Source organism: Montipora capricornis, chromosome 5 (genome assembly GCF_036669925.1).
Source record: "Montipora capricornis isolate CH-2021 chromosome 5, ASM3666992v2, whole genome shotgun sequence".
Taxonomy (NCBI): domain Eukaryota; kingdom Metazoa; phylum Cnidaria; class Anthozoa; order Scleractinia; family Acroporidae; genus Montipora; species Montipora capricornis.
The window spans coordinates 23,023,066-23,035,565 of NC_090887.1; the positions used below are offsets into that span (position 1 = coordinate 23,023,066).

General features: G+C 40.2%; 1 protein-coding gene across 1 annotated transcript; it reads right to left on the reverse strand.

The window, feature by feature from the left end:
• Positions 1-1,904: 1,904 nt before the first annotated feature.
• Positions 1,905-2,426, reverse strand: LOC138048519 (uncharacterized). The gene has a single exon (XM_068894702.1). The coding sequence runs from the start codon at positions 2,424-2,426 to the stop codon at positions 1,905-1,907; it is 522 nt and encodes a 173-aa protein (XP_068750803.1).
• Between the last annotated feature and the right edge of the window lie 10,074 nt (positions 2,427-12,500).

A 12,500-nucleotide genomic window follows, 5' to 3' on the forward strand; every position in this document is an offset into this window, starting at 1 on the left:
TTTACCGCTGAAGAATTCGAGCATTTCAGCAAGTATGGAAATTTGAACTGGTGAAATCCTCCCATCATTACCACAAGAGCAATGGCAAAGCCCAAAATGCCGTCAAAACGGCGAAACATCTGATGAAAAGGGCAGAGAGATGGAGCTGATATGTATCTGGCTTTGCTTGCTTACCAAAACACGCCCACCCAAGGCCTTGATAAAAGCCCTGTTCAAAGGTTAATGAGTCGCCGACCTTGCTGCCCACTACTCCGACCTTGTTACACCCCAAGGTAACGGAGGATCAACATGACAGATTGCTGGTTAACCAACGACGCCAGACCTACTACTACAATAGAGGAGCCAAGCAACTTCCTTGTTTAGAGGCTTGGACATGTGGTGCGAATGTATCAAGAGACCCAGCAAACCCGAACTGCTGAAAGCAGCTGTCCAATCTAAAGTAGGACCAAGGTCCTACGAAGTATTCACGGATGACGACATACCGTCGAAACCGATTGCATCTCAGAAAATCCCCTGAGAAGTTCGCCCTGTTCAACAGCAAGGAAGAGTCACAGTCTCCCTCAGTGCTAGAATAGCCTAGGATTGAAGCCCCAGCAAAAAAAGCTCGCAGGTTATGAATCCTCCATTGCTTCCATTGGAGAAAGTGAGAAACAAGATAATTATATCGTTGAAGGAAGAGTTAGATCTCAATTTTTGTACGGAAGTCCAAAATCATTTGTTGGGGAAAGTGTTTTCACAGCTGCATTGCCGGCAGAATGGTATACCATTGTTTGTGATGAAGTTCACACTGTTGTCCACTGGTAAGAAACTTACAGCCTTAAGTGCTTGACTAATGTAAAGGCTTACGACAGTTTGTTCCTGTGTTTCGAATTGTCTTTTCTAGTGTATACAGACATCCATCTTTGTAACCACTATTATACACTGCAGCTTAATACATTTATCAACAGTGTATTTTACAATGTGTAGTATGCAATAATTTAGACTGTGTGCACATTTTCCTGTAAAATATTGTTTTGACTGAAATCGTTCATTGTATTTTGAATTTTACAGCATTGGAAGTGTAGAATTACCTTGATTTAAAAGCAATCATTTTATATAGTGTGAGAAATATAATTGACAATGCTACAAGCAGTAATTAAGGTTGCAAAAACAGTTTTTTTTCCTAAAACTGATACTAATATCTTGTTCCTCTTACAGTAATGACTTATTGTAATGTTTAAAAATAGTAACCATTTTGAAGTTGGCAACGTTTCAATTATTGTGATATGTCAAGACATTAAGGGTTCTGCTTTAGAAGAAGCTGCTACTCAGCAGACCTGTGTATGGTTACCCAAGTACTATATGGATGCATTCCTAAGTCTTCTGAGCTAAATCACTACTGGAATTTGTATAATAAATTATTGTTGCTTTACAGGTACAAACCCATTGCATCATAAGCGAAAATAGAAAAAATAATTAACATCCCGCCAGTATTTCATATACTTGTTGGCGTCCCATTTTCAAATAAAAAATGGGTTTGGTTTTTTGGTTGCTTACAAATAACAGTGAAATATTAGAGTTAACCAAAGAGGCCCAAAGTGAGCATTTAGATTCTCCCTCCAAAAAGCCTTGTATTCCTGTTTATATTCATGACTCGTACACAAGGATGGGTGTGCAGCTCGAACTATGAGCCTGAGTGTTTAATGCTGTCCGAGTATCGTTACAAAGCTCAGGTAAGATACTAGTTACAAGGTAAACATAAAACAAGAACCACTCAGGCTAAAGCATGTGCAACCGCCTGATACGCAAACCCAAAAACCCAGTGGGAAAATAGGAACGTATTCCACAACCAAATGCAGGCGCACTAACCTCTGGGGGCTAGAGGTAATATAAGATTTCAAGACATACAAAGTGATCTAAAATAGCTAGAATTTGAATGTTCGAGAGCTGAGATGAATACACTTGGAAACTACATCCTTAACAGCTTTTATTCCTTTGATTATCCAGAATTGTGATCGGATTTCAGTAAGAGTTTCTCCAACTCCATTGTGATTCACGTTTTCGTGGGACTGCATGATCACAAGCTTAGTGAAATTCTGCTTTCTAGATAACAGAATGGGATGTTTTGTTGAGTACGGAAGTGAAGAGTTCTGAATTCTTCCCTTGCATCGCAGAAGTCCATTGGCATCCTTAAAGACTCCTAACTGGTCCCAAGTCGAACTTGATTTCTCCTTTTCTTCAAGTTTGGCTTGAACGTCTTTGTACCAGATATTCGTAGCAATATTCTGATCCTCCATACTGATGTCAGTTGTTTTTATCTTCCTGTTGAGCCTCTGGATGAATTTCAGCTCAAGAGCGGTTACTCTGACAAGTTTACTGAGACTACTAAATCTCTCTGGACAGATGATTTCTGTAATGTTCTGAAAGCACTGCACGGATACTGTCATAACATTTGAAATATAGGTTTCCTTCTCAATTCCTTTGTTACTTCTTCCGCTGGGACTGTACTGTCACCAATTGGATTATCAGGTAGGCTTGGCCACTGAACTTCTCCTTCTTTGAGAAATGGAGCTCCCTTCCACCAGAGATCACTGTGGGCGAGAACAAAACTCTTAGACCCTCGCGACGCTATGTCAGCAGGATTGGACTCAGACGAGCAATGTCTCCAGTGATCCTTACTCCACAGACTTCGAGTCTTCTGAACTCGATACCGTACAAACAGCTTGTTGAAATGTTTAAACTCTCTAATGATCCACCACCACTCGATCTGAGAGTCAGTCCAATTGAAAACAGCGTCTATCGTCATAGTGCAGGTCAATGCCTCATGCACGGCTGTCATCAAATTCGCAAGTGTCAAGGCGGCCATCAACTCCAGTCGAGGGATTGATTCATCGATCAAGGGAGCAACTCTTTTTTTGGAGGCTAGAAGGCAAACAGAACTGGTTCCAGAGGTTGTCAACCTGATGTAGACATTTGCTCCATACGCAGAGTTGCAAGCATCTGCGAACCCATGCGTTGATTAGTTGTGATGTCTTCGACTTGAACATCACCCAGGATGCAACGAGGCACTACAATGCTTGAGACTTCCCCCATGTCTTGTAGTAACTCCTTCCAGCGCGACGCGAGACCTTCCGGCAAGGCTTCATCCCAACCAAGTTTTAAGTGACAAATTTCTTGGAACATGCACTTTAGGGGTAAGATAACTGGTGACAGCAAGCCAAATGGATCATAGAATCGAGCAGTACTGCTCAATAATGTCCGCTTAGTGAAAGTTTCCCCTAAGGCTAGTCTAGAAAAGGCAGCAAGATCAAACTCGAAATTATCTTTCATCGGATCCCATTGAACTCCCATTATTTTGAAAACGGTTTCTTCGCTCACAGTGTTGTTTGAATTTGACACTGTCCAATCTTCTTCCTCAATGTTAGGCTCGGTCAATGTAGGAGTGGCCTTACAAGACAGCTCCGGTTCCCAAGACAAAGATTCTTCTGCTCTTTGGATCATTTCAGTTAACTCTTCACTGTTCGATGCCCACTTTTTCAAATTAAAACCTCCTTCTCTGAACCGCAACTTCAACTAGTGGTAAAGTTCAAAACACTTCATTACCGAGTTCTCTCCAGAAACAAAGTCATCAACATACAAAGCTTTTACAAGAGCAACCACAAATTCAGGATCAATGTTCTCATACCTTGCTAAGTAGTTCCTCAATGTTACATTCAAAATAATGGGGAGCAAACTAGACCAAAACAAGACGAGTGAATCTCAGTGTGATCACTTCTGGATTCGGGGAGTTGATGTCATCTACCCATAGGAACCTTAACAAGTTTCTCTCTGCTGGATTGATTTCAATGTTCAAGAATGCTTTTCCTAAATCACCAATCAAAACCCCTTTATAAAGACGAAATCTCAGTAAGACATCAAAGATCAGGGGAGTTAAGGCTGGACCTGGTAGAAGGCAATCATTCAAACTTGGCTCATAGCGGGATTTAGCACTGGCGTCATAAACCACACTTTTTTTAGTAGTGGTTCTGTTTTCTTTCACTACTTCTTTATGAGGAATGTAATGTGCAGTTCCAGGAAGGGTATCTAAATCATGACTCTTGTCAATCAATTCAACAACACCAGCATTTAATTGTTCCTTGATGACACTGTCATATTGTTGTAGCAATTCTGGCTTGGACCTTACTCTTTGAAATGAAGAAACAAGGCGAGTCTGTGCCAACAAGTAATTGTCTGGAATAATCGGGTGTTCAGTCTTGAAGGGAAGAGGCACTTCATAACGGGTTCCATTGAACTTCACTTTGGTAAGATAGTCTTCAAGAAAATCTCCCTCTCTATCCTTTACTCCAAGAGTGTCATAGTCCCAAAACTTACTTAGCTCCTCTTTCCGGTAAGAAATCATCTGAAACTAAGTTCTCTTCAATGACTTGACATTCAGTTTTCATAACATGGGAAACGTTAACAGTTGATAACTGTGAATTCGCACTTGCCGCATTCACAGGACCACTCAATACATATCCTAATCTTGTGCGAATTGCCACTGGTCCATGGAGCTCCCCCCTTACCACGTGATTCTGAACCATAGACCAGTAATGATCGGCTCCAATCATGACATCGATTTCTAGATCCTCGTCACCTCGTGAGTGATCAGCCAGAGGTAAGCCTTGCAGATGTGGGTAACACTGCTGTACAATTTCAATGGTCTGGTTTGTGATGGGACAACAGATCAACTCAACTTCATAGGCATTCATGAACACTGTCAAATTGTCTTGAAATTCCAATGCAAACTGAACGATGCTACATTGTTTCAATGAGGGTTCATTGTTTCCAAAAGTATGTATGAGAACTGTATCGCTTCCAATTGGTGGTAAGCTCAATTTGCTCCTTAACCGTGCGCTTATATATAAGACTTTTGGGAACATGAATCAAAAAGGATTCTCACATTGCAAGAGTTTCCTCCATGAGGACTTCTGACTTTAGCTCTGGCCGTTTGTAACAAGATCAACATCTTGATTAAAATACAAGTTTGTACTCACAGTTTGTTCTCGATTGCTGTCTCTAGTCCTTCTGGTCGTGATTGGATACTCTGGATAGCGTTGAACGCTGCACAAAGACACGTGATGTTTCCCACTACAACGATGACACCTTGTTTGACAATCTTGACTCACATGACCGCTCCTCAGACAACCAAAATATTTTCCCTTTTGACGTAGAATTTTCTTTCTGGATTCTGGATCGGTAACAACAGAACATTTGATAGTTGGATGAGGTCCATTGCAGAAACTGCACCATTTATCCCTAGATAGCGGTGGTTTTTCGTTTTTTGCAAACAGGGTTGATGATGTAGGGGGTCTCTTGTTTTAACCTGTGCGAATTCCAAAACCAAACTCTCGTTTTTCTTTTAACTTTGTTTGCTCGGTTACCGTTCCCAAAGCACATCTTTCTCGAATTTTTAATTCCTCCGTGGAAGACTTGATGATTGTATCAAGGTCCCAATCTTCAGATGTACCGCGACTCAAGATGAGGCGTAACTCTTGTGGGATCTTTCCCATAATTACAGCTGTCAAAAATGTTCCATATGTCTCATATGTCTCGAAATACCGATTCCTTTTAGACTTCTAACTGCCGCCGCCGTTCGATCCAAAAGCTGGCGCAATTGCTTTAAGTCGCTCCCGTCGCTTACTTTTGGAAGCTGCATGAGCAATTCGATGTGTTTCGACATAATGACTTGTTTATTTCCGAAGCGCCTGTCTAGAGGTTGGACCGCGTGTTTGTAATTCGAGCTTGTCAATGCTAAACCAGAAATTATCTGGGCTGCAGAACCTTCAAGGAGCGACTTTAGATACTAAAATTTTTCCACGTCGCTTAAGGTGGTGTTTTATATTTGTGGATGGCCGATTCAAACGATTCCCAGAAGGGATGCCAGTTGATTGGGTTGCCTGAAAATTTTCTCAATTCCAGTTTGCACAACTTTGCGTGGGTCGGAATTGTAGACGCGTTTGATTGTGTTCCTGCCTGAATACTCGAGTTAGAGTTTTGCGGGCCCAATGTCGTTCCTTGTTTCTCCTGACCCTTTCCAGTATTTACCTCAGCTTCTATTGCTGTTCCTAGGTCGACTATGCAGGCTTGAATAGCGTTGGCGAAGTCACGGCTATTACTCACGTCTTCTAATATATATTCGTTTCGTCTACCAAATCGATAATTTCACTGTCCAATATTTTGAGCTCCGACAATTTATCCAGAAGGGTACATCGCAAGGATTTGAGCTTATTCAAAACGGTAGGATCTCCCCGTTTACCGATTTCTTCCTTTGCCACGAGGATTGTTTTCCTAACAAATGCGCGATGACTTTCGTGGACCATGGATTTCTTCTTCAGCCGTTCCTTGTGTTCCGATGACATGTTTACACGAGGTTAATTTCACTTTTTCACTCTTCCAATTCTTCACTCCTTCACTCCCGGGTCTCGGCACCAAATATTTTAATGATCCAAACTCTTTAATGATAGATGACTTCCTTTTAGAATACAAGTCCTGGTAGAGAGAATTTCCTAAGATTCCGAGATATAATTCCGCCGTACACAAGATATAATACAGCCAAAAAACAAGATGTCTCCTGTCACATGTCAATCAAACTAAATCGCTCGTGTACACTAGTTTCCACTTTTCATCAGACCTTAAACGTTCATCTGCTGAGTCGTTATAGATCTAATGAAAGCCTTTGATACCGTGGATAATTCAATCATACTCCAGAAATTTAATCACTGTGGTATAAGGGGATGTGCCATTAATAATTGGTTTTCCTCATATCTCCTTGACCGTTCACAGGTTACTGACTTGAACTTAAAACAATCTGTGACTAATGAATTTCTTATAGAGTTCCTCAAGGCTCTGTATTGGGATGATATTTTAATTCCTCATAGAAGCTATCATTCTTTCTCTTTCGTTTTATGCTAATGACCACATTAGCTGTAAAAACTCCTCCTATTCTAATTTAAAATGTCACTGCTGACCAATTATATTTTCTCTTTATATAGTTTCCAATCTTTTACTAGCTCTAAATATAGTTTTGTATTTCCTAACGGAACATTGCTTCGGAAAATGAATGTTGTAGCATTCGAAACGCCAAGCTATTAAGATGCATTTTTCTATGTTTGTTACCGCTGTGTGTTGTATTTGATCAAACTTGAATGGCCAAAGAACAAGAATATCTACGAACTACTTAAGAGAACGGTGTTATAATAAGCTCGATAATGTAACAGCGGCAATGACAAATGAGCGCGGGGAAGCATGCGTCGCACATTTAACATAAATGATAACAAAGACGGTATCTACAACGTTAGCCATTCGCCCGAAGTTGAAGGTAAATGCAATTTGTCAGTTACGGTTAACAGGGAGCATGTTCGCGGAAGCCCTTTTGTGACTGTAGTTAAGACAGTTCATGTCAAACATGATCTTTTATCTTTTGGAAAACGAGGCTCGGGTGTTGGGATGTTTGATTATCCTCAGGGTTTTGGTTGTGAATAGCAGTGACATCCAAGCACAAAGTTCAATCTTAAATAGTAAGGACAATTTTGCGAGATCCTTTGGCAGAAAAGGCAGCAATCTAGGAGAATTTAATGATCCTTTTGGGGTAGCATTAGATAAAGATGGAAATGACTTAGTAGCAGACAGATGTAACCATCGTAACCATCGCATTCAAATCTTGACTGGGGAGGGGAGGTACATCAGCATGTTTGGGATAACCATCTCCAGTTTCCTTGGGGTTTATCATAGGATTGCAATGGTAATACTATCGTTGCTGATTCGCGTAGCAGGTTCATCAAGATCTTTTCCACTACTGGCAAGAAAAAAAAGATAGGTGAGCCTGGATTTCTAAATTGTCCGTTCACTGTGTTGAGTGGCGCGACGATCTTATTGTTTCAGACAAAAAAGTTCATTGTATCAAAGTATTTACTAAGGAAGGGGAGTATCAGGACCAGTTGGGCAAGCAAGGGAAAGGCGATGGGGAGTTGGATGTCCCCATTTTTTTATCAGTAACAAGATCAGGCCCCGTTATTGTCTGTGATCAACTCAATCACATATACAGTGCAGGTGTTTAAACTGCCGAATGGTACGATTGTTGGTAAGTTTTGCACAAAGGGCAACAACTTAGGAGAGTTCGTTTCAGTTGCAAAATTCTGAGTGATGGTCAAATTGTTGTGGTGGACACTGGGAATCATCGCATTCAAATATTTAAAAGGAGGGTCTCTGATCAGATCGAAGTAATAAATGTTCAATTATCTTCGATTTGTGGAACAAGACAACCGCAAGGTTTTCACGCTCATATAACTAGTTACTAATTATTTAAAAGCTTTTCTTGTTGTATCTATTACAAGCGAATTATTTTGCACTACACATGCGAGTTAACAACATGTTTCTTCTGGAAAGAAAATCGTGTATTGTAAAATAAACGAAATTGAAACATATATGTCTCTACTTTTACATTTTTTGGAGGTGGGAAGATGTTTAGTGTGAGTCTCTTGTTGGAAGCAAATTGATTCCGGTTTATTCCAAAGCCTGTAATGTTACCGTCATCCTTCGACCACACCCTCAAGAAAAGACACGCTAATTCAAAAATAGTGTTCTTGAGAAATCAGCTGCTCCCTACTACCAGGTTGATTTTCATTTTTACCTCAGAAATTCTTACTGCGCAGTCTGGGGTCAACTTTTGAAAAAAAAAACATCTCTTTAACGTCGACACCTACGTTACGGCCTTGGTCATTTTAATGATTTTCCTGCAAAGCCAAGCTCGCACAGGAGCCTGCCTAGCTGATTACCACGCTTTTGTATTCATTCTTACCCCTCAGAGTGCAAAATTAAAGGTCTAATGATACAAACGTCTAATTACTCAGTTCGGGTTGTCTAACTTGAATAAAAAGTAAAGTAAAGTGGTGCATTTATATAGCGCGCTTGTCACTAACGTCTCAAGGGCGCTTTACAATGATCAATTTACCCCCAGCGGACTGGAAGCAGAGCGGAGGGGTTGGCGCAGTGGTAAGATCTCTGCCTTCCAACCCTAAGGTCCCGGGTTCCATTCCCGGTTCTGCCGAGACTGGAATATTTGGCGACCTTCTTTCCCGCTAAAGTTCACTCAGCTTTCTATCCTTCCGAGGTCGGTGAAATGAGCACCAGCATGTATATAGTGTGCAGTTCTCACGTGAAACGGCTAAAAATAACAACTGAATGGTTTAAGATATTTCTTCACACAATTCCATGGTTACGCCTGAGATATTCTTGTAAAATCTTGAATTTGGTAAACGTTGTAATCTGTTTCAACCAAGAAGAGTTCAAAGAAAATTTAACTGTGCACTGTCAAAATTCCACTTGTTTTGATCTTCCGTTTTTCTTTTTTTCTTCATGCTTAGTATTACCAGGTAATCACATGATTTCTGGTGTAATTTCGTAAATTACACCAGAAATTTTTCAGACTACAAATTGCACTCGGCCGACGGGATTGTGCAATTATGTTAGCCCAAGAAATTTACTCCCGCTTATTTATAATAGGCACGCATTGCGTACATGTGGTGGCTGCAATATCTTGGTACAGTGCTTTAACTGAGCTGCGCTTTTATCTCCAGGAGATTCAAGTTGTTTTTGCGTAATATTTAGCTGTAATAGTGCACGATATTGTTTAATTATTGTGCCATGGTAGATGTGTTAGGTAAAGAGCCCCCTGAGAAGACATGTGGTTACTAGTAAAATACTAAACCCAGAAAGATTGAAGAAAATAAAAGGGAATCGAGAAACATTGCCTTCTAAGTTCCCTTCAACTACGTGTTCACAGCAAGTTTAATTATGCGTGTACTCTGAGCGTCTGACAGCTTTCCACAGAAAAAATTCACTGAAGTTAGTCCTTATCTGGCGGGGTTAGTATCTGGATGGGAGACCTGAAAATATTCGACTTTCTGTCACAAACGTAGTTTAAAAATTCTAACTGACTTTAGTTTAAAAATTCTATTTTAACGCTCAAAAATGGCATACTATGCAAGATACAGATTTTTCTAGCCTGCTTTATGCAAAACCAATATTGATGCAAAAGCAAATAAATATTGATACACAGTTTTTAGGAAGAGCATGCATTAGGAAGTTAAAGGAAGTGTTGATCGAGAATAAAATAAAAATTGCCATCAGCAACAAAATTTGCGACATGTAAACAACATAAATTTTGAGCCGCTAATATAAAAAGTTACCATCAGCGAAAACCATTTTGGGAGATTTTTGCCATGTTCAATTTTTCTATTGTACTTTTGGCTGCACAAGTAAATCGAAAACTGATATCGATTTCAATGGCCTCCTGTGATCAAGTTGCCTTAGGTGTTCCAAACAACTCATGAAACGAAGGATACATCTGTGACAAAATGACGGCAAGATCTACACACTGGATTTTTGTTAGTAGTTTGTTAGTGCTAGAAGGTTCGACAAGAAATGTGCAAATTCAACACAAAGATTATAATCGTGCAACTCTTGATGTTGACCATTGTTCCTGCAAAGTCAGAAGTTCACGCTCCTAGACGAGGTTATTTATCACCAGGTAATTCCATCGTTTTTGAAATAGACGCTGCTTTATTATTCACCAGCGTCACAAATTCTTCCCGTTTGGGGGATAATTTATTGAAATTGAAGCACACTTCCAACGGACCTGTTTATTTGGCTGACTTATGCACGTGCTGCGGGCCTATTTGCCGCAACGGACTTACACCCTTACACTCACTCACTCACTCACTCACCCACTCTTACAACCCGGTGACATTGTGTGTAGTGCACTTATACCGCAAAAAGTGAACAATTAACAGCAGTTTATGACCGCGAATTCAGTTCTTGCTCAGACTCAAGCAAACTTGCGTGAAATGTTATCTAAATCTGGTTATAAATAGTCAAGGCTGTGAAAAGGAAGCTTTATGTAACCAAGGACGACAATAGCGGCTAGACAATAGGTTTAATGAACAAAATCAATAGCTCTCCACGTCCCGCACGTGCTTTTTACGTTTTGGTTCATTTCTTTGCCGTTCTCGTTTTGACAGAGACGTGACACGACTAAATTGGAGGTTAGCCGTACTTTATTGTCGTGGTGACTTTCTCGCTTTTTGTGTGGTTATTTGCCTGATTGAATGCGATTTAAGTGACTTCTCAAATTCCCGGGTTGTCACTTGTACCTATATAAAGGAAAGGCTGGCAACTAACTTCTAGCTTACCTCACATCTTGCCGATAAAATCACACTTCTCCGGCATCAGTCACGGTCAAACTCCGGCGATGGCCACACAAGTTTCAAGGTCCAGCAAGCATCCATTGCTGAGAAACAGCGAAAAATATTCAAATATTCAAAATCCTTCGAGGATTGCTTACAACGAATTTTGACACGGCTGGACGGCCTTTCCTTTATTTAGATACAAGCAGTTAGCATCTAACTCTGCTACAAGCGGCAACCGGGGATTCTGAGAAGTTGCGTAAATCAAATTCAATCAGGCAAACAACCACACAAAAAGGGAGAAAGTCACCACGGCTTTTTTATTGAGAACTTTTGCGTGTATATATTTTTTTCAGTTTGTTAGCGAGATTCTCATGCAAATCCTTATAATTTTTTACCCTCCGAGTCTGGGACGCCTGTGTTCATAACAGCCGTAGCCGTCGACGTTATCCATGCTTAAGCTCCTTAATCGGAATCTTATTTCTTGCAATCTGGAATCTGGACTTGCAATTCGGACGATCTTTATGGTTCTCAAGTGTTTCCATCGTTTGTTTCTCATCATTCTTGTGTGAACCAGATATAGCTCGGAAGATAAAAACCAAAGCATGTAAGTTTCCACATGGGTTAAAACTGTGGAACTGAGAAATTACAACTAATGAAATAAAAGAGAAAGAAAGCTCAGGGTTGACAGAATATACCTCACAAGTGAATAGTGCTTTCGCGTATTCTGATTGGCTAGCTTGCAGGTGAAAGAGGTGCATATTTTACCTCCACTTCGGTGACTGAAATTGTTAATTACATACAACCTGCGAATCAGTGAGCAGAGTGAGATTAGAAACCATAGCAAGGTGCAGGAACTACAAACTGACAATTTACGTAACATTAACTTTATTTAATTAGTTGCAGTACTGTCTGCTTGATTCAGAAAACAGGCTGTCGTTTCATAACAACAGTTCTATTACGAGGGGCTCAATGGGGTTATTAGCCGTAAACTGAAATGGTACAAAAATTTAGCCGCTGGGCGTAAAAACAAAAAAAACAAATTTTAACCGTCAGCCGTAAAAGAATGGTATCGTTCTCTTCAAAGGAATTTTGGCTGCGCAATTCGTCTTTGTCATACAATAGAATGAATACAATATCGTATGTTTTCACACCCTCCACTTCATTGTTAAAGCTCTGAAAGCTGTAAGTTTCTGTCAGAGGTAATCAACCGACACTGAACAATTTAAAATCCATGCAGTCGTAAAGGCTCTATGCTCTGTTGTAACTTTTTTTTAGTCTATCAAAAATGAATGTAAA

Excerpts from the sequence above, each read along its gene's own strand:
- LOC138048519 (XM_068894702.1), bottom strand. The coding sequence starts at position 2,426 with ATGACAGTATCCGTGCAGTGCTTTCAGAACATTACAGAAATCATCTGT.